Genomic DNA, 25,923 nt, shown 5'->3' with positions numbered 1-25,923 from the left:
CTCTTCTCCCGACCCCCTTCGTTCTTTGTGGTATTTCCTGGAGTCAGATGACAATACATAAGGGTAGGGAGCCCTGGCCAAGGCTCTGCGCACTGGGTGCTCAGGGCAGACCCCGGGGTTCTAGAAGGAAGGCGCGGGAGCGGGGTGTGTGCGTGTTGCGGGGAAGAGGGGTCCGGTGTGTGTGTCGTTGGGGGCGGGGTCCGCCGTTTCCACGGCTTCGGCCCGGAGCCCCGGCCTTTCCCTGCGGTCCACCGCAGGCCCGGCCCGAGCGCAGGGGCGGTCCCTCCCGTGCCAGCCCCGCCCCGGTCGGGTTTATAACCTGCCTGCTCGCGCTCCTTGAGCCGCAGCTTCTCTTGCGCTCCTGCTGCAATCGGGTCGAGAGTCCCCGGCCCGCCGCCCGAAAGACTTCCGCCTGGCACGCGCGCGTGCTCGCATCCACATTGCCCTTCACCGCACGCTCTCACACTCATCCCCGCTCACACTCATCACCCTCTCACACACGCGCGCTAACACTTACGGGAGCGCTCCCCCTGGAACGTGCGCTCACACTTCACCGCTCACACCCACTAGCGCCCCGGAGCGCTCGCCCTGCAGGGGCGCGCAGGCACCGCCGGCGAGAGCCCGAGGGGACTCACGGCCTCCCCATGGCTGACCTGAGCTTCATCGAAGATTCCGTGGCCTTCCCGGAGAAGGAGGAGGATGAGGAGGAAGAGGAGGAAGGTGTGGAGTGGGGCTACGAGGAAGGTAACCCGCCGCGCGTCCTGAGGCTGGCCCGCGGGGTGGGTCCCGCTGCTCTGGCGAGTTCCCTGCGCCTCCGCCGCCCCTCTTTCTCACGTGGGTCCCCGGCCCGTTTAGGGGCAGCAGGTGCTCCGGGTAGAGCGGGCTTCTCTGGAGCCCGACCTTGGTGCCGGGCAGCGGTTGGCATCTGCCCCAGTCCGGTGGGCGAGCCCGAAGGCTGCGTTGGTGACAGTTCCATCTGGCTAGTAGCCAGAAGAGCAGCCTTAACTGTTACTGAACACCTTGAGAATGCAGCGTTACTGAAACTCTTATTTTCTTTCTTTGAAAAAAAAAAAAAAATTCTTTGGTTTACAGCGTTGTGTTAGTTTCAGGAGTACAGCAAAGAGATTCAGTTATACAAACGCATATATTCACTCTTTTCCAGATTCTTGTCTCTTATCGCGTCCGTGAAACTGTTTCTTGCTTGCCTGCGGGGAGAAAGTATCTATTTGAGCTACTGAGTTTTCTAGAAGGATGCTGACACCTTTCAACTTTTTCTGAACAAGTCCTAAGTTTTTGAGCTGAATCAGTGGGCCTGGCAAGATGGGGATTGACCTTGTATAAAAAAGTTTAGTTTCCTAAAATGTATCCCTGAAGGTGTAGGACTCCTGATGGAGCTAACAACTGGTGCTGATGTTGACTACATATCTGCAACAAATGTAGAGTTTATAACTTGCATTATGCAAATATGGAAAGAGTATTATCTATATTTGCATGATATATATATGTATATAGGAGTATGTGTGTGTGTGCTCAGTTGCTAAGTGATGTCTGACTCTGCAACTTTATGGACCGCAGCCTGCCAGGCTTCTCTGTCCATGGGATCTCCCAGGCAAGAATACAAGAGTGGGTTTCTATTTCCTTCTCCAGGGGATCTTCCCAACATAGGGACAGAACCTAGGGATCGCATGTCTCCTGCTTGGAAGGTGGATTCTTTACCCCTGAGCCCCCCAGGAAGCCCTGTATATATGAATATGCACACTTCAAACTACTGTTTAAGAAATTTTTACTCACTAGCATTAGATTTTTATTTTTTGACTCACACTAGGAACACTGAAAGTTACAGGAATTTTCCAAGTACTTAACATAATTGCACTAATGAACAGAGGAAATTTTTGTGGTATTGTTTCTTTTTCCAATCACTTAAAGATGATCTGAATTTCCTAGAGCCATAAATTAGTACCTCTATGTAGGCAAATAGAACATTTTGTTAGTCTGGGACTCTGAATGTGATATTTGATAACATTCGATCATTCAACCTATGAATGCAAAAATGCACACACTTTGTTAATACCATGTCTTCTATAAAGCGACAGTAGTCATTGCTTTCTTAATAATGGCAAGGATCATAAACAATGTTTAAACTAGTTTTCACATGTTAAAGTTTGCTGTAACTTATTTTTTCAATCCATTCTAAGTTTGCTTCATTTTGTCCTCAGGTGTTGAGTGGGGCTTGGTGTTTCCGGATGCTAATGGGGAGTACCAGTCTCCGATTAACTTGAATTCAAGAGAAGCTCGATATGACCCCTCACTGCTGGATATCCGCCTCTCCCCGAATTATGTGGTCTGCCGGGACTGTGAGGTCGCCAATGACGGGCATACCATTCAGGTTATCCTGAAGTCGAAATCAGGTATTTTAGATGTTTCTGTGTGCTTCTTATTAAACTAGAGGTCATTGCCAAACTAATTTAGCTTGCATGACCTTAATGGTAGGACTAACCTAGCTCTATTGTCAGGATACCTTTATATACCGTAGCATGCTTTTTGGGGGAATTATTTTCTGAAACATTTTGCAAGGATGAAATTATGAAGGTGTCAGTTGGTTGTCCCATGTTATATGATGTTATTGGAACAACCTTAGTTGGTCAAATTCCAGCTCTGTGAAATTTGAGGAAAAGTATATACAAATGTATGATGCTGGAGCTCCAGACAACTCATTGGTAAAGTCCTTGATGCTGGGAAAGATTGAGGGCAGAAGGAGAAGAGGGTGTCAGAGGATGAGATGGCTGGATAGCATCACCATGCAATGAACATGAACTTGGTCAAACTCCGGGAGATGGTGAGAGACAGAGAGGCCTGGAGTCCTGCAGTCCGTGGGGTCTCAAAGAGTTGGACATGACTGGGCGACTGAGCAACAACATACACAAGTATACGAATCTTCGTTTTGTCCAAAGTGTTGATTAGCTCAAATCATTTAGATAATTATAATTCTGTCTTACTGCTTTGTAAAACTGAAGATTAGCATTTATTGATATAATTTGGCATCCAAGATAGACTTTTCAAATTAAATTTACTATATTAATATATAATTATATATAATATAATTAATAGTAATATAAATGTAATTAATATGGCAAGAAGAATTTTAATTAATAGCAGCCAAAATCAGTCTCTAAACTCAGTGAAAGATTTAAATGGCAAACAAAGCTCTTAGTTTTTATTTTTTTAACTCTCTTCCTCCCTTTTGAACCTATTTGAAATGGATCTGAAATGTTTTTTAGAAAAACTATTGGATAATTGCCAAGGAAATTGCTTTTTTGCTTAAATATAGGGGGAAAGGAGAGCAGAATATTTTAAAATTAGCATTAATTTCTGGCTTTTCATAGTGAATACTAACTATACTCCATGGGAAGAATGTAAAACTAGGAATGTGTTGAAATATTGGGAAGTATTTAATAAACAGAGACCAACTGTACTCAAATTAATTCTGAATCGATAAATTTGATATTTCAAGCCATAAAATCTTTCAGTTTAATGTTAGACAGGGCAGGTATTGATTTCCAACTATGAATATTTTATTCATTGTGAATATTCCTGAGCTTTAATTTAGAGTCTTCCCAGCTACTCTGAGTCTAGACGAGGTATGGATATTTCCCAAAATAGAATCTAAGGTGTAGTCAAAGAGACAGAGTCAGATATAAACTCAAACTTAAGTCAGGTTTTTTTGGGGGGAGGGCTATGATGGGACATCATGTATTAATTTTAAAATACGTAATAAAATTATTGAATGCTGACTGTCCTGACATAAAAAACATATTAAGGTAATGTTGGTATTACACTGTAAAGTGTATTGGGTTATGTTGACATACTGTTTCATTTCTGTAAATAAACATTTACGTATCTATACAACTAACATGCATTTCACATCAGGGCATCATGGTGACTGAGTGTTGGTTTGTATACAGATGGGTAAGATGGTTCTTGAAGATTCCTATTAATGACAACATAGTCCTCTATGGTGTCAGTGTAAATGCAACCTGGTGTTCTAAAAGTGTCACAAGAGTGTAGAGGAATGAACAAGTCCAAATGCTATCAATTAAGACAGTTTGTGTTCATTCCTGCTTGAAGATCAAATTTACTCCATCAGATTGAGTTTGCCATGTTTTTTCTGGTGCCTTCTCAAGCATTCACAATTTTCTGTGGCCCCCTACTGCACCCCCAAACAGAGCCCATCAAGCATTGTTTCGACTTTTCTGCCCACACGGTCCTCCCCTGACCACCGAGGAAGAGTTGTCTGTGTTTCTGTCTGGGCCTGTTTTGGCGCACACACTCTGACCCCTTCCTCCATCCTCTTTGAAGACCTTGCTCCATCAGATGCCTGTCTCCTTTCTTCCACTACAGTCAGTCATTTCTTAATTGTTTCTCCCTTTTCAGTGTTTCTCCATACTTAAAAAAAAAAAAGTAAGAAAGAAACATGTGTCTGGAGCAGTTTATATTTACCCACGTTCTATCCTTGGGTCGGGAAGATCCCCTGGAGGAGGAAATGGCAAGCCACTCCAGTGTTCTTGCCTGGAGAATCCCATGGACCGAGGAGCCTGGCAGGCTACAGCCTATGGGGTCACAAAGAGTTGGACCTGACTGAGCAACTGAGCACATGGAAGTTTTGCCCCTCATCATCCCTGTATACTTAAATTATAGTTGTTATTTAAATTAGCTCAGTGTTTTTATTATTATGACTGTGCAAATATTGTTTCCAGCTGAGGCTATGTTGTTTCCTTTATTGAATAATGTGGGGGGCCCCACCCCTGGCGTTAGTGTATTTTTGTTTGATTTTTTGTTTATCCATCATGGTTTCATTTCCACACTCTCTGACGGCTGGCAGGCACATCTTCTCCCAAGACATTCAGAAAGTCCTTTGAAGTCCTTCTGTCCCTCATATCCACCCTTCTCTCCTCCAGCCCACCTGGACTGCCATTGCCTGCAGCATCCTAGATCTCAGGCCTAAGAAGTCCATTGACCGTCTGTGTGTTCAATCCCATGTTTGCTCGATGATGTGATCCTCTTTTGAGACTGTTGCCTCCTTTCAGAGAGTTTTTGGTTTATTCCCTCCCACAGTTCATCTCCTAGTAATTTGCTGAGAAGAAGGCCTTGTGAGAGTAAATATTTAGATACCTCGTGTGTCTGTGTGCTGGGTGCTTGGTGGGCCCCAAAATCAAAAGATAATTGTCTTTTATTTCTCAGGAACTTTCTTATATTATTTAATTGAGAAGTTTTCTGTTTTTTCCCTCTTTTTCCATTAACTCTTTTTTTTAGTCTTTTTTCTTCTATTTTGTTAGATTTCCTCAACTTATATCTTTCTATTAAACTTCTACTCTCTTGTATTTGTCTTCTAATTGTCGTATATTTATCTCTAATCTGTTCTTAAATTTTTAATTTCTAAAATGTGGTGCTTATTCTATGAATTTTAAAAATTAAAAAAAAAAACTACCAGTGTTTATTTCTTGATTACAGGATCTTTTTTCCTGTTCTGTTTCTGTTTTATTTTGGGGTTCTTCTTCTGTTTGTTTTGGTCTCTCTGTCTTATGCTGGAGGTTCTTCTCAAATGTCCAGTGATCTTTGGCTTTGTTCACGTTTAGTAATGGGTCTAAAAGTCGAGTTAGAGGCTCTGCATGTGGGCAGAGATTGAGGTCTGGTGGCTGTCACAGTAACGCGGTTATGTAGGAGCAGGCTGTGTTGTTGCAGGAGCCTTTGTAGGTTTATGGATTTCTCCGGGGGAAGCCGTGTGATGGCTCACACCTGGCTGTCCGTATGCTGGTTGTTGCTCGCAGGTGAAAAAAGAACCAGAGGGTACATCGACAGTTAATGAACCTACATTGACACCTCATCAACACCCAGAGTCCATAGTTTACATTAGGGTTTGCTCTTGGTGTTTTTGAGCTTGAACAAATGTTTAATGACATGTGTCCACTATTGTAATATCACACAAAATGGTTTCACTGCCCTAAAACTTCTGTGTTCCTTTTGTTCTTCTGTCTCTTTCCCCAGCTCTTGGCGATCACAATACTGTGGCCATCCTTATACTGGCTCTGTAGTTTTGTGTTTTTCATGTCATGTGGTTGGAATCATACATTTTACAGGCTTCTGCTTGGCTTCTTTCACTTGGTAGGAATGCATTGAAGTTTCCTTGGATCCTGTTTTTTTTTTTTTTTTTTTTAATAAAAAGTTTGCAGAATAAGCACAATTAAAATTTTTTTGGGGGGGACTTCCCTGGTGGTCCAGTGGTTGAGTCTTCACTTCCAATGCAGGGAGTTGTGGGTTTGATCCCTGGTTGGGAAGCTAAGAGCCCACATACCTTGTGGCCAAAAAATCAAAACATAAAATGGAAACAGTACTGTAACAAATTCAATAAAGACTTTAAAAATGGTCGATATAAAAAGTCTTAAATGTTTTTTTGTTTTGTATTAAAAAAGAGTACAGAATTACTAAAAGAAGTTACGACAACTGTAGTATAATTTAAATACTTCCACTTATTAAGTGAAAGCTTCTAGCATAATCCTTATGGTGTAGTTTCCTTAGATAAGTGTGCTTAGTCGCTCAGTCGTGTCCAACTCTTGAGACTGCATAGACTGTAGCCTGCCAGGCTCCTCTGTCCATGGGATTCTCCAGGCAAGAGTACTGAAGTGGGTTGCCCTTTCCTTCTCCAGGGTATCTTCCTGACCCAGGAATCGAACCTGGGTCTCCTGCATTGCAGGCAGACTCTTTACTGACTGAGCTATGAGGGAAGCCCTTAATAACCCTATCTGGGGTTTTAAATTTGAGAGATGTCATGAGCACAAATATTTCACTCCAGACCTCTTGCTGGAAGTTCCCAAACCAAGGTCATTGATAAGCTCCTCATCCCACGATCAAAGGACCACTTTAAAATCCTTATAGTAAGTTAATTCTGCTGCATTTGCAGTGGAATTTTTGGAAACTCTTTCTCCTGTTGGTCTCTATGACGCACCAGCTCTGGATGTTTCTTCTTAATTTTGACTACCTTTCCTCTGCCAGTTCTTCATCCCCCATTATCATTAATTGATGGAATTTCTCAAAGTTTCCTCTTCGACCCTCTTTTTGAGAAGAAAATAGTCTGATTGTGTAGGTGATACAATAAGGCAGCAGATGAGATTAGGAAGGTGACTGAATCACAGATTCACTGAATGGGTTGACCCCCAGGAGGCCACCATTCCAGCCCCCGATCTCAGACCCTCTGGCCAGTAGCTGCATGTCTTCAGCTTGAACAGCTCAGGAAAAGATATTCATGCCTCACTGAGAGAGGATCCATTTTGCTTTCGAGTGAAACCACATCAAAAAGTCCTGGGATCTCCGTCATCGCTTCTGTTGTGGAATTCTGGACCTATACAGAACACATGTAATTGTACTTTCTTCTTTTTTTTATTTTTAAAATTTTATTTTAATATGTATTTTTGGTTGTACTGGGTCCTCCTTGCTGCTTGCAGGCTTTCTGTGCTTGTGGCAGATGGGGCTACTCTCTAGTTGTGGCGCATGGGATTTTCATTGCGGTGGCTTCTCTTGTTGCAGAACACACACAGGCTGTAGGGCGTGCAGGCTCAGCAGCTGCGGCACACGGGTGTAGTCTCCCTGCAGCATGTGGGATCTTAGGCCTGGCATCGAACGTGTGTCCCTATGGTGGCAGGCGGGCTGGACCACCAGGGAGGTCCTGCAGTTGTACTTCCACATGACGTTCTTTAAAATACTGACTACAAGATCATACCATGAAATTGCTATTTTTCCTTTCCAGACATAATTAGTTCCTTCAGCTGGTCCTCAAATGATAGCCCTCCCTCCATGAATACATATTTATTGATCATTTACTACCTGAAATACAAATTATCTTTTCTCTTCTTAGAGAAGTTCGTGTAAATGAGGACAACTAGGAGAGCAAAACTTGAATTTCTTTATGATCATATTTATTATTAGCTGACTCTGGGGGACTTAAATTATCTGGACTGTCATCTTCATCTGCTTCACTTTGCTTATAGACCCTGCTTAACTGGCCTCCTCTCCCTCTTGTTTGATGTTAGCACTGCATTTATGAGCTGATGATATTTATTCTTTAATGTGCAATAAAGCTATAGGTTAAAAGCTAAGGACTGTTAAACATATTGATTGTTGCTTTGAAGACTTCAAATGTTAAAAGAACTGATTAATACTATTTTTTTAGAATGTTTTATGAATACATTTCGGATTCCTTAAAAATTAAACTGAGGTCATAAGATCTTTAAACCTATTGAGAAGTGCTCTTTGATGACCTAGAGGGGAGGGAAGGGAGTGGGAGGGAGGCTGCAAAGGAAGGTGATATGTGTGTACTTACAGCTGATTCACATTGTTGTACAGCAGAATCTAATAGAACATTGTGAAGCAGTTATACTTCAATAAAAAATAAATTAAACTTATAGAGAGTGAACTTTAGGGACCTCTCATCCTTTGGGGGATGCATCAGGGGTCATTGGTGTTGGTCTTCCTGAATTTGGGGTCATGACTCCATCAGGCTCTGTCTCCTGGTCATGCTGTCTTTGTCTGGCTATGGCTGCAGCTTTCTCAACAGTTGGGCTTGCACTTTGCTGATCTACCATCTATGCAGACCTAGGAGTAATATTTTAATCCCATTTTTTCTTTGGCTGTGCCTCATGGTATGCAGGATCTTAGTTTCCAGACCAGGGATGGAACTGGTACCCCCTCTGCAGTAGAAACACAGAGTCCTAACCACAGGATCACCAGGAAAGTCCCAGACTTGGGAATAATATTTTAAAATGCAAAAATATTAGCCCACTGCTTAAAAACTAGTGATGATTCTCCAAGATAAACTCCAGCCTGTCTGCATGGCCTGCCATCTGCCCACCCCAGCCCAGCCAATTTCATACCTTGAGGCCTGCCTTTGGCCATTGGACAACTCTGACTTTATTCTCTTGGCACCCATTCTGGCCATTTCCCACCTCTGAGTCTTTCTGAGCCTCTTCTTTCTGCTTCTAAAGTATAGTTTCTCACTTCTACACTTAGCAAATGGCAACCCACTCCAGTACTCTTGCCTGGAAAATTCCACGGACTGAGGAGCCTGGTAGGCCACAGTCCATGGGGTCACAAAGAGTCGGATATGACTGAGTGACTTCACATAACATAACATAAGACTTGCTTAGCTGTCACCTCCTCCGTAAAGTCTTCCCTGACTTACTTTCTAACTGCTCGCCTCCCCCCACAAACCCCCACCTTTGGTTTTGGCTTGGATCCTGCTGGGTTCTGACTGCCTTGTGCATTTTCCTCTGCTCTTTTTTTTTTTTCTTTTTTACTTCTGTCCTTAGTCATGTCTGATTGTTTGCTACCCTTTGGATTGTAGCCCACCAGGCTCCTCTGTCCATAGTATTCTCCAGGCAAGAATAGCAACCCACTGGAGTGGGTTACTATTTCCTCCTCCAGGGGATCTTCCTGACCCAAGGATTGAACTCCTATCTACTGCATTGCAGGTGGATTCTTTACCTGCTGAGCCATTGGGGAAACCCCTTTCCCTTCTGCCCCGATGGAATCACTTTTAGTTCCTTCAGCACTGAGAATGCTTTGCCAGTGCAAGGCTATATCCTTCCTTTTACACACTCAGTGGTCAGCACATGGCCAGGCATGGAGTCCATCTCAAAACATGTGTGTTGAACTCAAATGAAATGAGGGGGACTCAACCTTTGAACTCTCTGGCAAATCTGTTTTCAGCAAAGGGTTATAGAAGCTTAGATAGTTTCAGGGGAGTGTGTATGTGTCACGTCTCTATGGGATTCTCAAATTTTGCAGAAGCTTCTGAAAGGAACTCTTTTATGTCTATAAGTGTAATAGCCATGCCTATCAGAGAAAAAGCCTTCAAGACAAGGGAGGTGGTAGCAATGGTAACAGTGTATCCTGTGTCCTTTTCACAAGTTTGTTATTCTCAGGAAATGCAGCACATCATCAGTGTGAGTTTCATGTTTCATTGTAATTTTATTGAACGTGATGATACCACAACTAATAAACCTGCCATCAGATCAGATCAGATCAGATCAGTCGCTCAGTCGTGTCTGATTCTTTGCGACCCCATGAATCGCAGCACGCCAGGCCTCCCTGTCCATCACCAACTCCCGGAGTTCACTGAGACTCACGTCCATGGAGTCAGTGATGCCATAGAGTGACAAAATATCACTCAGCAAAATTTGATATTCATAAATGCAGGATAAGTGTTCTTCTCTTGGTATGACTAGTTTCTTGTAGAGCAAGTAAATGGTCCAAAGGAAGAATAATGCTTTGAGAGGATGCTGCCAGATGGGTGAAATAGAGCTGCTATTTATTTGTAGTCTGTAAACACAATCATTTGTGGGGGATGAACGGGTAATGCTTTTACCTGGAACCTCATAAAATTCTGAATTCAGGATATGTCAGTTTTTATGGCTTTGCACGGCCCTGTGATTTTAGTGTGGTTTAACTTTGGATTATTTGTCTGCAGCTTGAATGGTACCAGAACCAATTCTTGGCTGACAGCTTCCCCTTTGTCACCTCTCCCTGGGGACCAGGCTTGGTTAAAACGCTTCCCTTCTTTGTGTTCCTTTCAACCCCATAGAATGAAAGACCCTGAGGATCTGGTTTCATTAGAATTTTCTTAAGCATGAGGACCGTGTAATGACCAAAAGTGAAAGTGTTAGTTGTTCAGTCTTGTCTGACTCTGCGACCCCACCAGGCTCCTCTGTCCATGGGATGCTCTAGGCGAGAATACTGGAGTGGGTTGCCATTCCCTTCTCCAGGGGAACTTCTCCACCCAGGGATAGAACTTGAGTCTCCCACATTACAGGCAGATTCTTTACTGTCTGAGCTACTGGGGAAGCCCTGTAATGACCAAATAAATATCACAGTAGAAGTCTGATCTTCATAAATATATACATTTGCATTTCATCCTAGCGGATGTAAGATCCATGAAGCCAGTGAGTTTTGTCTGTTTTGACAACATCCATGTCTCTTAAACACCATATACCTACTACAGTGTAGGTGATCAAAAAGTATTTGTTGAAGTATTTTTCAGTGAAACCCCTGTGGGCCCGGAACTTCTCTTCAATAAAACATACATCTGTGCAGTTTGGATTTTCAGGGCATTTAAAAATATCATCTCAATTTCCAAGTTTTAATCTGAGGAAATATTGGCCACTAGGCAGGTGGGAGGTACAGGTGAAGCTCAGAGCTCTCTTTTCTGCCCCTGAAGTCACTAGCAGGATCAGCTTCATCCGCTGTGTAAGAAAATACTAGTGAACTGCTCTGTAACGGTTTCAGAAACTCTGTGTGTGTGTTTGTGTGTGTGTGTGTGTACCTGATGAAAATGTTTTGGGCAAAGGTATTTTTAATCCTTTTTGTTTCACAATGCTCCCGTTTCTTTTTGCTTAGCCTTGTGGAGCTAAGCCTCATCCAAGACAATTTTCTGCTCTTTTTTAAGAGTGGAGTGTTAGAATCGTGCCCCCCCCATCCTACCCCGTGAATGCCCCAAAGCCTTAGGTCGGGTCATAGACACGTAGGGTGAAGGGTGCTTCCGTTTCAGATGGTGCAGGCTGGGGGGCAGCAAGCAGGAGACTGATCTCGATCTTAGGGAGACAGCAGCGAGCAGTGGCTTGAAGTGGGATCTTGGTTCCCTGTCCAGTGTTTTGTTGCTTCAAGACTAGATGTATTTTCCATCATCCTTCAGAGTGCCCTTGTTTGGGACGGAGTTCTAGGTTATCTCCAGAAGTGAGACACAGAGACAGGGCCCCATGGAACTAAAATTTAACATTTTAAATATTGTGAATATTTTATCACAGTTTTATTTTATTTGCATTTATGTGACACTGGATGATAGATGGCTTTTTAAAAATTGTGATTTCATTGCTAAAAAACCAGGTTGGCTTAATAATAATTGGCTTCATGGGTAATTATGCCAGCTAACATCTGTTCTCTCAATTGAAAGTGTGCTTGTGTATGGATTATCTATAAACAATGTTTAATTTAGTGATAAGTCTATAGAAAATTATTGGTCAGTCTGAGACTCAGGTCATATTCTTGTCTCCTGATCAATGCTAAGTTTAAGTCTCAGGGGAAACTGTGATAGCTGCTGTGTTTATTTCCTGTCTGCTCCTATGCCTAAAATATATAAGAAGTTAACATATACATGTCATTCTCAAGTATTTTAGAGTTTCTGAATGTCTGCTGTATCAAGATGATAGTATGAATTCATCCCAAAGTAGTTATACTCTCCTCATTTTGGCTATGTGAATTTAATCTGTAGAATTTATGAGACCTCTTGGCAAAAAATGTCCCCAAATGTTTATAATGCTGTGCCGATGAATGTGTTTGAGATGTAATTAAGTAGAACTTATTTTCTTTTTCCAGTTCTATCAGGAGGTCCATTGCCTCAAGGACATGAATTTGAGCTGTATGAAGTTAGATTTCACTGGGGAAGAGAAAACCAGCGTGGTTCTGAGCACACAGTTAATTTCAAAGCTTTTCCCATGGAGGTAAGAAGAACAAATCAGCTTGAACAGCACTAAAACTTTGTTGTTCATGTAGAGTATTTGGTGATTTACTGAAAATGATTTAGTTTCCAAGTAGCTGTGTAGTTCTTGAATTTGATCAATTTGTATTAAAATAAAAAAGCTTTTGGCAGCAGAAGAAACTTCCCATTAGCCTTAATGGGCCTGGAGAATGCCCATGGGCTGTTGGTTATAAAGGTAATCTATGCTGTTAAGTTTCATCATTGTATTATTATTATTGTAAAAATTCTATAGATTCACCAGGTCACTTTTGTGGATACTATGAATGGATGATAAACAGAAAACAACTTTTGGAGAAACTTCAATGGTAATTAAAAGTCTAGTTTAGCTCTGATTAAAATTGGTGAGTTGATTTATTCATCTCAAGTAATTAGAGGGAGAGAGAGAGATTTTTAGAGAGTTATTTTGTCTGAAGAAGTCACTCTCCTGCTTACCTTCTTAGTCAACTCCTGCTCTTCTTCAATATCTAGTTAGCATGTCATTTCTTTATGGGACTCTTTCTGAGTTCCTTCCCAAAGCAGAATTAATTTCTCCCTCCTCTGTGCTCCTAGTTTCCTTGATAGATGGCTGCTGAGGAATTGATCTCATGCATTGTAACCGTTAGTGTTTAAAGAGTCCTTCTCATTAACTGTGGGCTCTTGTTATGGATTCAAGTGTTTGTGATTTACCACTGCCCCCCTCAATTCATATGTTGGAAACTGTACCCCTTCATGCGATGATATTAGGGGGTGGAGCCTTTGGAAGGTGATTAGGATTAGAAGAGGCCATGAGGGTGGGGCCCTCATGAATGGAATTAGTGCCCTCGTGGACTCCAGAGGGAGCTTGCTTCTTCTTGCTCACTGCTGGGTGATGGACACAGGACCATCTCCAAGCCAGGAAGCGGGCTCTCACCAGGTACCCTGATTGTGGACTTCTCAGCCTCCAGTACTGTGAGAAATAAATTCTGTTGTTTAAGCTACCAGTCTATGGTAATTTGTTATTACAGCCCAAGCTAAGACAGTCTCCTTCTCACTCTCTGGGTTCCTTCCAACATTGAGTCCAGTGCCAGGAACATCGAGACAACGCATGTTGGTGCAATTGACAGGATGCCTCTGTTGTTCATATTTCTTTCTATACGGACCAAAGTTCTCTCCTGGGAAATAGCCCATCAGTGACAAGTAATGGTATATTTGAGGGGCCATCAAAATGCCAGTCTTCCTATCATTCCCAGCTGCATGTACTGCAGTGTGGAATTGCTCATGACCAGATGCCACATTCATATCTACCTCATTGCCTGGAAATCACTACTGTTTATATAAGTGATACATATACCTTAAAGAATGAAATCAGAGAAAATATTTTTCAATGTTGCTTGAATAATCATTAAAGAAGTTTTATTTTGAAAGCTCAAAATATCCCTTCCTTAAAAAAACTCAGGGTCTTAAAGAAATATTAAATGAAAAAATATTATGTGTTTTGAGGATGGAGGGAAAAAACCAATTGCAGTGTGTTGAATAGCATGTGTGGTATGTGAAGTGAAGTGAAGTTGCTCAGTCGTGTCTGACTTTTTGCAACCCCATGGACTGTAGCCTACCAGGCTCCTCTGTCCATGGGATTTTCCAGGCAACAGTACTGGAGTGGACTGCCATTTCCTTCTCCAGGGAATCTTCCTGACCCAGGGATTGAATCTGGGTCTCCCACATTGTAGACAGACGCTTTACCGTCTGAGCCACTAGGGAAGTCCTAAGTGGTATGTGATACTGAAGACAATAACAGGAGATACTTCTTTAAGGCCTTGATGGGCGACGTTGGGTCTTCAAATGTTACCTTTCCTAGGGGCTTTTTCCCTCAGTGCCCACAGACATCCTTTCACGTCTAGTGCCTTGAAACAGTTCCACCCCATCTCTGTGTCACCTCTTGCTGCTGCCCTATCCCCATCCAATGTGAGAAGGAAGAGTTCATGCCAGAACATATGAAAGAAGAGAGAGGACCAAAGACAATTCCAAATAAATCTGCAGAGTAGCCGAGGGCTGTGGAGGGACAGGAAGACACTGGGCTGTCATCCTGCCCTCTTCTTTGTGTTTGAAAAGCTTCTCCATTTCAACCAGCCTTCAAAGATATATTGGTCTAATCAAAAATTTAGGGAGAGATGGGAGTCCTTGGAAAAGCACCAACTTCTGGATGAAGATTCAGTGACTTTGCTTGTGACACACAGAACTTACAGCCTTGGGGAGTTTTAATCGCTTAAGTGAGTCAGCGATATATGCTTTTCTCCCCAAAGTCAAAAAGAACTTCCGGATCAAATGTTCAGACTGGTCCTGCTACTTGATGAAAGTTTAACTGTCCTGGTCCATTAAGCGCAGGTAATGGTTTGTGCTGAGTGGAGATTAAATTCTGGTTTTGTTTCTGCAGAAATATTTTTATGTGTAGAATGATGGAATTACTGACTGTCATTTTTCCAAAAATAGATGATGAATAATATTTGAATTCTGTGTTATCCCAGATTATCTCTGATCCAGTCCTGAGAAAAGTACTTCTATTGGTCATCTGATGTTGGTTTTTAGTGCTGGGTCCTGATGAGTGTGTCAGTGCCGTGGGTGCACAGAGTTAGAGGGAGGTAACTGTGAGTCAGGTATGTTTTGTTTTGTTTTGTTTTAATGGAGGCTGTGAAGGGTAAGCTGGGTTTTCAGGAGGAGAGGGCTGACTCAGTGAAAGAGAGAAGGACTCCACTTAGAATAGTTGAGGAGGGAATGAGATGCCTAAGTGGAGATAGGTAGATAAATTGCCACCATCCCCCTGTCCTGAACTGCCATCCATTTGGAATATAAAGACATAGCCAAAGGAACAGTAGAGAGTGAGGGGACCAGGTACTGTTTGGGGTACATAATTAAAAAATAATAATTTTCTAGGATACTTTTTCTATCTTATTTAAAGTTTAAGACTGACTTTAATCTCCAAAAGATATTTCAATATATATTTCCTTTTTGTTTATTTTACTTTAATTTAGATGGACGGTTTATTCAACAAACATTGTAAACAAATATTTACCTTGTCTGTTGCATATAACATGGGGATAGCTTTTGAACAGCAATTCATCAAGCTTGCCTGTTGACTTTTAAAAATTATTTGTGTGTGCTCAATAATGTCCAGCTGTTTGTGACCTCCTGGACTATAGCCTACTGGGCTTCTCTGTCCATGGAGTTTTCCTGGCAAGAATACTGGAGTGGGCTGTCATTTCCTACTCCAGAGGATCTTCCCCACCCAAGAATTGAACCCTCATTTCTTGCGTCTCCTGCGTAGGCAGGAGGATTCTTTACCACTGCGCCACTTGGGAAGCCCTTTTAAAATTATAAATACAGGCCTAAAAGTAATCCTGAATGTATGTTTGATACTACTAGTAGTCAGCCACATCACTTCAAAAATTAACGCAATTTGTGACATTAGACAATTTAAACTGCAGCTCTTGTGCTCAGCAAGATGGATCAAGCGTGTCCTTTCTGCTTTTCCTACTTGAGATTTTCAGTTTTCAGAAACACGCATGCTTTCACGGCTGCCTGACATTTCTTGCCATGTTTTCATCTTGTAAACTAAATTCCATTATGAAGACTCCAGATTTCTGCTTAAATGACAGTGCTTAACAAGAGAAAAGAAAATTGTGCTGCATTTTTCTTCCTGTTACCTAAAACATAATGGGTTTGCAATGTATTAACTATTTTTACAAGCGTCTGGGTGATGTCTACCAGCTTGAATTCTTACTGTGTGGATATTTTGCGTCATGATATTTAATCAAGACAGCAAATGTGAGTAGAAGGTTGTTGGTTTAAGCCAAGTATGGGATCCAGTCAAATTAATTCCTGTCTGTCCTTCTCGTGGCTGTAGAAGCTTCGTATTTTCTTTGGACGTCATTGGATGTCTTAGCTCTTGATGATCAACTTTAATACTCTATGAATTTTGTGATTAGCTCTATCCTTGGTGCATCCACCATATCACTAGAATTATTTATTGTATTCATATTAATTTCGTTTCAAATCCAGTTAATGGAGAAACTTCCAGATATTTAAGTTCAAATTCAACTTTCAGGATATGAGTTGTGTTTTAGTCATTTTATATGTGGAGACCGTCATGTTCTTTGCCACTTCTAACATTTAACATTTGCCACTTAAACATTTAACTCCTGGTAAATTGCGATTAATCTTCACACAGGGATCACTACACTCATACTTTTATGGGAGAGTACATTCCAGGCATTCAGGTTTTGTGCCAGAGCAGCAAAATTAAGAAAAAATCTGGGGAATGGAGAGATCAATAGTATGGCTAAGTTTTATTTTTTTTCCTTCAAATAATAATATTAGCTCTCTGCTTTCCCTATCATTTTGCAAAGAGAGAATCTCTAATTTAATAACTAAATGTAGGAAGAGTAAGGTCTCAGGATAAACACCAGCCTATACGTTGAATAGACTGAATTTTTATTTATTTATTTTGATTTCACATTAAATATTTCTTTTAAAAAATTTATTTATTTGAATTGGAGGATAATTACTTTATAATAGCATGATGGTTTTTGCTATATATCAGTATGAGTCGGCCATAGGTATACATGTGTCCCCTCTATCCTGACCCGCACCTCACACCTCCCTCCCCGCTCCATCCCTCCAGGCTGTCACAGAGACTGGCTTTGGGTGCCTTGCATCACACATCACACTTGCACTGGCCATCTCTTTTACACATGGTAGTGCATATGTTTCAATGCAATTCTCTCAAATCATCCCACCCTCTCCTTCTCCCACTGAGTCCAAAAGTCTGTCCTTTACATCTGTGTCACCTTTGCTGCCCTGCATGTAGAATTGTCGGTACATGTTTTACAATGTGTGTTGATTTCTGTCATACAACAAGGTGAATCAGCTGTAATTATACGTATATTCTCTCCCTCTTAAGCCTCCCTCCCTTCCCCCCACCCCACCCCCCAGGTCATCACAGGGTACCTGGCTGGGCTCCCTGTGTTATACCACAACGTCTCACCAGCTATCTATCTACTGAACTTTAAAAAACCTCCCTGGGTTATTTCCGTTTTCCTCATTTCACTACAGATGAATGGTGGTTTTATCAGAATGGGCACCGATCCTGCCCACACACCAGCAGGAGATCGGAGCTTGGGTTTGACTGTCGTCCCCTTTGGACCTAAAAGTTTACCCTTTGAGAGTGAATTATCCAGAGACACAGCTATTGTAGGGCCGACTCTTATCTTTATTTACACTATAGACAAAAGAAGCTCTTGCTCTGTGTACTCTCAAGGGCTCAGTGAGAACTGAGCTACATACCAGCTGTCTATGGAAAGTTGAGTGCATAAGATAAAGATCTGTTGTATGAAGCAGAAGTCCTTTTTTAAAATCAAAAAAAGAAAACCCAACTTTTTGGCCACATGGTGTGGCATGGGATCTTAGTTTCCCGACCAGGGATTGAACTAGTGCCCCTTGTATTGAAAGCGAGGAGTCTTAACCACTGGATCCTCAGAGAAGTCCTGAGCAGAGTCTTCAGTTGTGAAGAGTCAGACCCTGGTTGTAAAATAGGCCAACAAAACACTATGAAGAATGTATCTTATAATAAAGTGCCAATCCTGAATATTATACCGCGTCCCCTCAATGCCCCAGATCTCCAGATATCCCACATTTCTTCTGTTGTTTTCAGGCAAATAGTAGTGTCTACCATTTAAGTGTTCTTTGAGTGAGTAACTCCTGACCTTTGGGGTGCTGCCTTTCAACTCACTTGCATATTTATTTGACAGAAAGATGTTGATTTTTATTCATTTCCTGAGGAGATAGCAAGAAGAGTTTCATTGGTTAATAGTGAATTGATGATCTTCTCAAGTTATTTGATTTCCACAGGCATCCCAAGTTGAGCTTTAAGTTTGTCAGTCTCTTCCAAAATAGACTTCCATCGACTTTCCAAGGAAGTATAACAGGACAACTTCAGTGAGTTAGACCATGGTGAGGATTAGACATACAAGGCATATGGTCAAATATTTTATGTGTAAGAAGAACTTTAGAGATCACCTAGAAAAGTTATACTGAAGTAACTTTCTAAACTCTTATTAACCTCAGAAAAATCTGAGGCTCCCAAAGGTTGAGGGTCACAGAGCACTTTATAGGAAACCATGATGTAGAAGCGTGTCCTTTGGTTAATTAAATGCTCCATTTAAGAATTATCCTTTACTACTGGTCTTGCCTTTGCTGACTTAGATGGAAGGAGACAACACCAGAGTCTATGTCCCCCTTTCCACTGCCCCTGGCATTTATGTCTGCATGCACCCACATTTAGATGTGGGCATGTTTTTGCTTTTTGGTTGTTTTTTTTTTTGGCTGTGCTCCAAGGCATGTGGGATCTTAGTTCCCAGACCAGGGATTGAACCTGCATCCCCAGCACTGAAAGGTGGATTCCTAACCACTGGACAGCCAGGGATGTCCAAGGTGGGCTTGTTTTAACCTTGCTCTATTCTAGTGAAACTGTGACCTTGTGCCTGGGCCTTATGGGCTATGAAGATAAAACTCAGAGGGCCTTTGTGAAGGTACAGGAGTCTCCAAGGAGCAACCTTGCAACCTCCTGAGAATTGGGGTGGATTTAATGGACCATCAACTCCCCCCACCCCTCCTGAGATGCTCCCAAAGATCTGGAGAGGAAGCTGATGTTGCAGGAAATGGCAAAGGATACGCAGGATCTGTGAACTGACTTCTGTTCTGAGAGATGCTTTTTTATTTTTTCACCAAAGCCAAGTCTTACTATGAAAAGAAGCTCTAGTTTGAGAGCAGTTTATTTGCCATGATAGTTAATACTTGGGATTGTGGTTGCTTTATGGGAAATAAAAGGAATCTTGCCAATAAGAAGAGTTAAGACTGACACTAAAGGAAGCAATTTCACATTTGAATGTTCAGCTTCTCTGGGTGGTGTTATCGTTTTGACCAGAAAAAATTCTCTCAACTGTAATGATTATGATCATTTGGGTATCCAGGAATTATCCACAGGACTAGTAGATTGAGCCTCTTGGATAGTCAGATGGAAAAATTAGAACCTTGTGCTGTGGCCTCTTCAGTGGTCTTAATGGGGAACTCCCTCTCACATTTGGGTAAAGAAAAATAAAAACAGATTTTATATTTCCTGAATTCTAATGAACACTTGCCTTTTTAGTCCATAAAAATCATACCTCCTGCTCTGATTCAGCATGTTTATTTTTTTTTCCATTTATTAAAATGTATTTAGAGCAGAAATCTCAGTTTACTGAGTAGAAATTAAATTATAGTGCTGAACAAACAGAAATGTTCTTTTGGCTGCACCACGTGATATGGCAGTTTGCCATTTCCTCTTTGAAACAGAATTGTGTAAGGTTAACTTGACCTTAAAGTAGTTACTTTGAACCTACCTTCAATTTTACATTTATAAGGATTTCTCGTAGTAGATTATTCATTATCATTGTTTGAGAATGTATGGGAGGTTTTTCTTGCTAAACTAACTGAAAGAAGGATTAATATTGTAGCTGGTTTTACCATGTAAAGGCAAATTTGTGCAAAATAAAAATTAGTTCCTATAAATGAATATGATATATAATGTATTTATAGGTGGCTATATACTTGCTCCATGTAGACATTAAAAAAAATGTTTATTTATTTTTTTAATACAGAAGCTATCCTTTTTGGAGGGGGCTGTGCTGAGTCTTCCTTGCAGCACACGGGCTCTTTATTGCTGAGCGGAGATTTTCTCAAGTTGGGGTGAGCGGGGGCTACTCTGTAGTTGTGGTGCACAGGCTTCTCACCGTGGCGGCTTCTCTTGCTGCAGAGCATGGGCTCTAGGTGTGTGGGCTTCAGCAGTTGCAGCACGGGACTCAGTAGTTGTGGCTCAAGGGCTTAGTTGCCCCGAGGCACGTGGGATCTTGGATGAGGGATCAAACCTATGCCCCCTGAATTGGCAGGTGGATTCCTAACCACTGGGCCATGAGAAAGTCCCTAGAAATATTCAAAATTGGGTTCTAACAGATCTAATGGAGAAGGTAATGACAACCCACTCCAGTATTTTTGCTTGGAGAATCCCATGGATGGAGCCTGGTAGGCTGCAGTCCATGGGGTCGCTAAGAGTCAGACACGACTTCACTTTCACTTTTCACTTTCATGCATTGGAGAAGGAAATGGCAACCCACTCCAGTATTCTTGCCTGGAGAATCCCAGGGATGGAGGAGCCTGGTGGGCTGCTGTCTATGGGGTCGCACAGAGTTGGACATGACTGAAGTGACTTAGCAGCAGCAGCAGATCTAAATCCTCTAGTAAAACACATATCCTCTTAAATGGCCTTCCAATAAAAAATAGACTCTTGTTTGCTCAAACTCATGTCCATTGAGTTGGTGATGCCATCCAACCATCTCATTCTGTGTCACCCTTTTCTCATCCTGCCCTCAATCTTTCCCAGCATCGGAGTCTTTTCCAATGAGTTGGCTCTTCACATCAAGTGGCCAAAGAATTGGAGCTTCATCTTCAGCATAAGTCCTTTCAGTGAATGTTCAGAGTTGATTTCCTTTAGGATTGACTGGTTTGATCTCCTTACTGTCCAAGGGACTCTCAAGAGTCTTCTCTGGCACCACGGTTTGAAAGCATCAGTTCTTTGGTGCTCAGCGTTCTTATGTTTATATATCAATCCAAATTTCCCAATTTATCCCTCTTCCCTCTTCCCCATTGGTAATCATAAGTTTATTTTCTATGTCTGTGACTCTACTTCTGTTTTTTAAATAAGTTTATTTGTACCATTTTTTTAAGATTCCACGTGTGAGCAATGTAATATGTATCTTTCTTTGTCTGACTTAACTTCTCTCAGTATAATAACCTCTAAGTCCTTACATGTCACTGCAAATGGCTTTATTTTGTTCTTTTTATGGCTGAGTAATAGTCCATTGTATATGTGTACCACACCTTCTTTATCCATTTGTCTGTTGATAGACATTTAGATTGCTTCCATGTCCTGGCTACTGTAAATAGTTCTGCGGTGAACACTGGCCTATATCCTTTCAAATTATAGTTTTCTCTGGATATATCTAGAGGAAGACTTGAAGGCATTTATTAGAAAGCAGATATGTTAAGATGTAGTTGATTGTCAGCCAGATGAAATGTTTGTCAACTAGTATGCAGAAGGCACTATGCTAGGTACAACCCTATTACAGTAGCTGTAGGCTAGCGTAAGTAGGATAACCTGGCCAACATTAGGATCAGTGAGAGACAGGACAGGAGAGTTTAGATGGTAGGGAAGAGTTGGGAAAGGTCTTTGTTCAGAAAAGCAACCGGAGAACCTGACTCCGGTGCTGCTGCCTCCAGTAACAGTGGAGCCTCGCGGGAGGGGTCAGGATGCTGTAGCTGGAAGTCAGAAAACTAGGATCCAAATCCAGGCTCTGCAGCCTTGAGCAAGCTAGTAAACTGCATACAGCCTTGATGTTCCTATCCTTAGAAGGGGCTTGAAACTAGATCAGAGGCTGTGCTGTGCTTAGTAGTTTAGTTGTGTCTGACTCTTTGTAACCCCATGTAGCCTGCCAGGAACTGCTGTCCATGGGAATTCTCCAGGCAAGAATACTGGAGTGGGTTGCCATGCCCTCCCCCCAGGGGATCTTCCTGACTCGGGGATTGAACCCATGTCTCTCACACCGCGGATTCTTTACTGTCTGAGCCACCAGGGAAGCCTAAGATCAGAGGCTGGCAAAGAGTAAACCCTTCAGTACGTATTTCCTATCATTAGGAAGAGATGGGGGATGTCATTGTGGTTGTGATGATAAAAATCTAGTGAAAATACCGTGAGAGCGAAACCAAAAGCTTTTTTTTTTTTTTATTTCTACAGATAAGAAATGCAGAGACTATGAATGGAGAAAAAAGTTTGAAGTCTTTTTTTTTTTTCCTTTAAAACTCCTGTGTGCGTGCTAAGTGCCATGGACTGTAGCCTGCCAGGCTTCTCTTTCCATGGAATTCTCCAGGCAAAAATACTTAAGTGGGTTGCCATGCCCTACTCCAGGGAATCTTCATGAACCAGGGATCGAACCCACATCTTTTACATCTCCTGCATTGGCAGGCAGATTCTTTACCACTAGTGCTGTTGTAGCCACGAGTCCCAGGAAACAAACTCACTCAGAAGGACAATGCAGATAGTGGAGTGCAGTTTATCACATTGGAGGGCCCAAGGCAGAGTCTCCTCTCAGCCAAGGACTCTGACCAGTTTTTGTGAAAACCTTATATACCCTAAGTGTGCATGCACAAATCCACCTCCCCAAATTCCCTGACAATCAAGGTTAACCTGTGATTCATATGCCTTAAGCCTAGGTAGTTAACAGTGGACAATTATCAATAGGCCTGTGGTCATACCCCAGTAAGCATAATAGAATGTATGATTCTATTCAGTTACACAGATAATTAGGGTATTCTTTTAGCAATGAAGAGCCCTGGGGCTCTTCCTTCCAGGGGGCCTGGTTTTCCAGTTGGTATGTCATTTCCATAGATACTGGACATATAGCTCAAAGTCCACAGTCTGGCCCAAGATGGAGTCCTGCTTTCAAGATAGAACCCGTTCTATTTCCTCCTTCAGTGCCTCCCCTGAATATATCATCTTCTACAAGTCCAGTTAGTAGGACATTTCCTGGTCATTTTTCCTGACACATCTCTTTATGCTTGCTATATGTGCATATGCACTAGAATTTATATTATTGGCTTCTTTTGTAGTAAAAAGCAAGTAATTATTTCCTGCATAAAATAGTTGAGTAACAGTGTGATAAAACTTCTAATTGAATAGAAGGATGCTACGAGATTTTTAATTTCATGAGATCTTAATCAGTATAAAAACCGCCTACATTTTCCTAGTTGTTTTTCTTTTTGGATTTAAGAGCGATAGATCAAAATGACACAGTAAAGTTATTAGTAAGATAATTTTGCCCTGGCCACTGCGTTGCTGTGCTTGAATACATTTTTTTTTTTTTTTTCTTTTAGCTTCTTAAGACTACACACAACAGAAACTCACTGTCTAATCTGGAGCAATGTACCATGAATCCTATGGGAAACTGGACTTTCTGATTCTGTTGTTCCCTAGCAGGAAGACTGCTCTGGTTGTAGTCACGTGTTTCGGGAAACAAACTCACTCAGAAGGACAATGCGGATAGTGGAATGCAGTTCATTACACTGGTGGACCCGAGGCAGAGTTTCCTCTCAGCCGAGGACCCCGACCAGTTTTTGTGAAAACCTTATATACCCTAAGCTTAGGTGCCCAAACCCACCTCCCCAAATTCCCTGAAACTAGTCTGAACAAAGGAAAAAGAAGTGTACAATCAAAGTTAACCGGTGATTCATTTGCCTTAGGCCTAGGTAGTTAACAATGGACAATTATCAATAGGCCTGTGGTCATACCCCAATAAGCATAATAGAATGTATGATTCTATTCGGTTACACAGATAATTAGGGTATTCTTTTAGGTGATGGAGAGCCCTGGGGCTCTTCCTTCTGGGGGCCTGGTTTTCCAGCTGGTATGTGGTTTCCATAGATACTGGGCATATAGCTCAAAGTTCACAGTCTGGCCCAAGATGGAGTCCTGCTTTCAAGATAGAGCCTGTTCTGTTTCCTCCTTCACGGTGACATGGATTGCCAGTCAAGGAGGGCTGCACTCTCATTCCATTCACCATGGTGCTGGCTGTCAGACTTCTCTATGGGTGTTTAACCTCAGTTCCTTCATTGATACATAAGGGTGATGGAGTTTTTCCCACCCTTATGAAACTTAGCGAGAGGCTGTAAAAATTAATGGTGTAATACTGGAAGCACAATTCACTGAATATGGTGGTGGAAAATATTGTGTCAACTTAAAAAAGTATTCACAACCTAGAAGTTGAGAGTTATGTTTTATTTGGTGGAAATTTTTAGGACTTCAAACTCAGGAGGCAGCATCTCAAGTGACCCTGAGAGAGCTGCCCCAAGGAAATGAAGGGAGGAGCCAGGTTATATAGAAGTTTTGTAATAAAGAACAGGTAGCCTGAGTGTCAAAAGATGATTGTTAATTAAAGGAAAAGCAGATATCCCAAGTTAAGGACTTCAGTGCTTTTCTATGTATGGGAAGATGCAAGAGTCTGAGCTCACTGAAATTATTCCTTTGATTTGCACCTCAGCTCTCTCCGGCCAGTGTCCTGTGTTTCACATCCTGAGTTTCCTCAGGGCTCACCTTAGGGAGTTGGCTGCAGTCTGGTGGCTGCTAGAGGGCAGGTATTCTTTCCTTCTTGAGTCCCCTCAGGGCTCACCAGTTCACCATCCCTGGGATGGCGCAATCGCTGATGGCTGTAATGTCTTTGTTTACTGATATGGCAGGAAGTATTCCATTTCTCAATTGTTTTTAATTACAAAATCTGGTATTAAAGTGTTTCCTAAAAGCATTGTAAGGGCACAGTTAGCTCTGTTGGATGCAAATGTTGTAACTTGGGATGGTACAGTTTTTTTTTTTCCCTCTAAAAAACCTTGAAATGAGTAGATAAAAAGAAATCCAGATTTTAAACATTAAGTATAAAAGGAAAACATTTGTAATTTTTAGACCTGGCAAATGAAAGATGGACTTTTTTTTTTTTTAATCAATTAATGTTTTCACTTGGAAACCCTAAGGCAAGTGTATTTTCTAAACCCAGCTTACTGAATCACTTAGAACTCTGAATGAGAGAGTTTATTCAGTGGAACCAATTTATTTGCCTTCAGAGTTAATGTACATCTCATGGATATTCCTTCTTGGGTCTATAAATTGGTGAGTTCTCCCAGAAGATCCTATAAAGAGATCGCTTCTCCCCAGCCTGAGCTCTGAGCAAGTAGGAAGTAGGCATCGTTAGAGTCATCAGATAATGGAGAATAAAGCATCACCTTTGTTATAGATAAGGATGTCGAAGACGTAGCTTAGTATGAGAGAGGGAAGGGTCGGCCTACTCAGTCACAGGCAGTGGGGAGGGGGGAAGTGAGAAGGGAGGGAAAGAAGGTGGGTAAGGAGGTAGGGGTTGTGGGGGAGAGGTTCTAGGTTGCTTTATTAGCCTGCTTTCTAAGGGTAGCTCAAATTTCGTAAGAGGAATAAAGAGAAGGGAGGAGTTAGTTGAAGGGGTGGAAGACAGGTCAGCTTTGTTTAGGGAAAAATCTCTCTTTATGGGAACAAGGAACAGGGAAGAGGTATTTCCTGTTAATAAGACTAACTGTTCAAAATTCTCCCAAGTAGCCTTTACAGTTCTATGGCATTAGACACGAGCAAGAGACCAGCTGCATCTGGTGGTCAGTGAAGGAAGTCCGGCTTCCTTTTACTGAAGGTTTGTTCACTTAACCATCTGGGACCACATCCCTTCCTGCCTGTG

General features: G+C 41.8%; 1 protein-coding gene across 5 annotated transcripts in view; it reads left to right on the top strand.

The window, feature by feature from the left end:
• The first annotated feature begins 340 nt into the window (after positions 1 to 340).
• The window catches only part of CA8 (carbonic anhydrase 8), an 82,030-nt gene continuing 56,447 nt past the window's right edge, over positions 341 to 25,923 (top strand). For 4 of the 5 annotated variants that reach the window (XM_005215441.5, XM_059893226.1, XM_025001552.2 and 1 more), the window contains exons 1-3: positions 341 to 744; positions 2,217 to 2,408; positions 12,418 to 12,542. In XM_005215441.5, coding sequence (XP_005215498.1) covers positions 645 to 744; positions 2,217 to 2,408; positions 12,418 to 12,542 — 417 coding nt within the window. In that variant the 5' untranslated portion in view covers positions 341 to 644. 5 annotated transcript variants of the gene reach the window in all.

The sequence above is a fragment of the Bos taurus genome, chromosome 14, assembly GCF_002263795.3.
Source record: "Bos taurus isolate L1 Dominette 01449 registration number 42190680 breed Hereford chromosome 14, ARS-UCD2.0, whole genome shotgun sequence".
NCBI lineage: Eukaryota > Metazoa > Chordata > Mammalia > Artiodactyla > Bovidae > Bos > Bos taurus.
The sequence above is the reverse complement of the archived record's forward strand: the minus strand, read 5'-3'. Positions and strand labels throughout refer to the sequence as shown.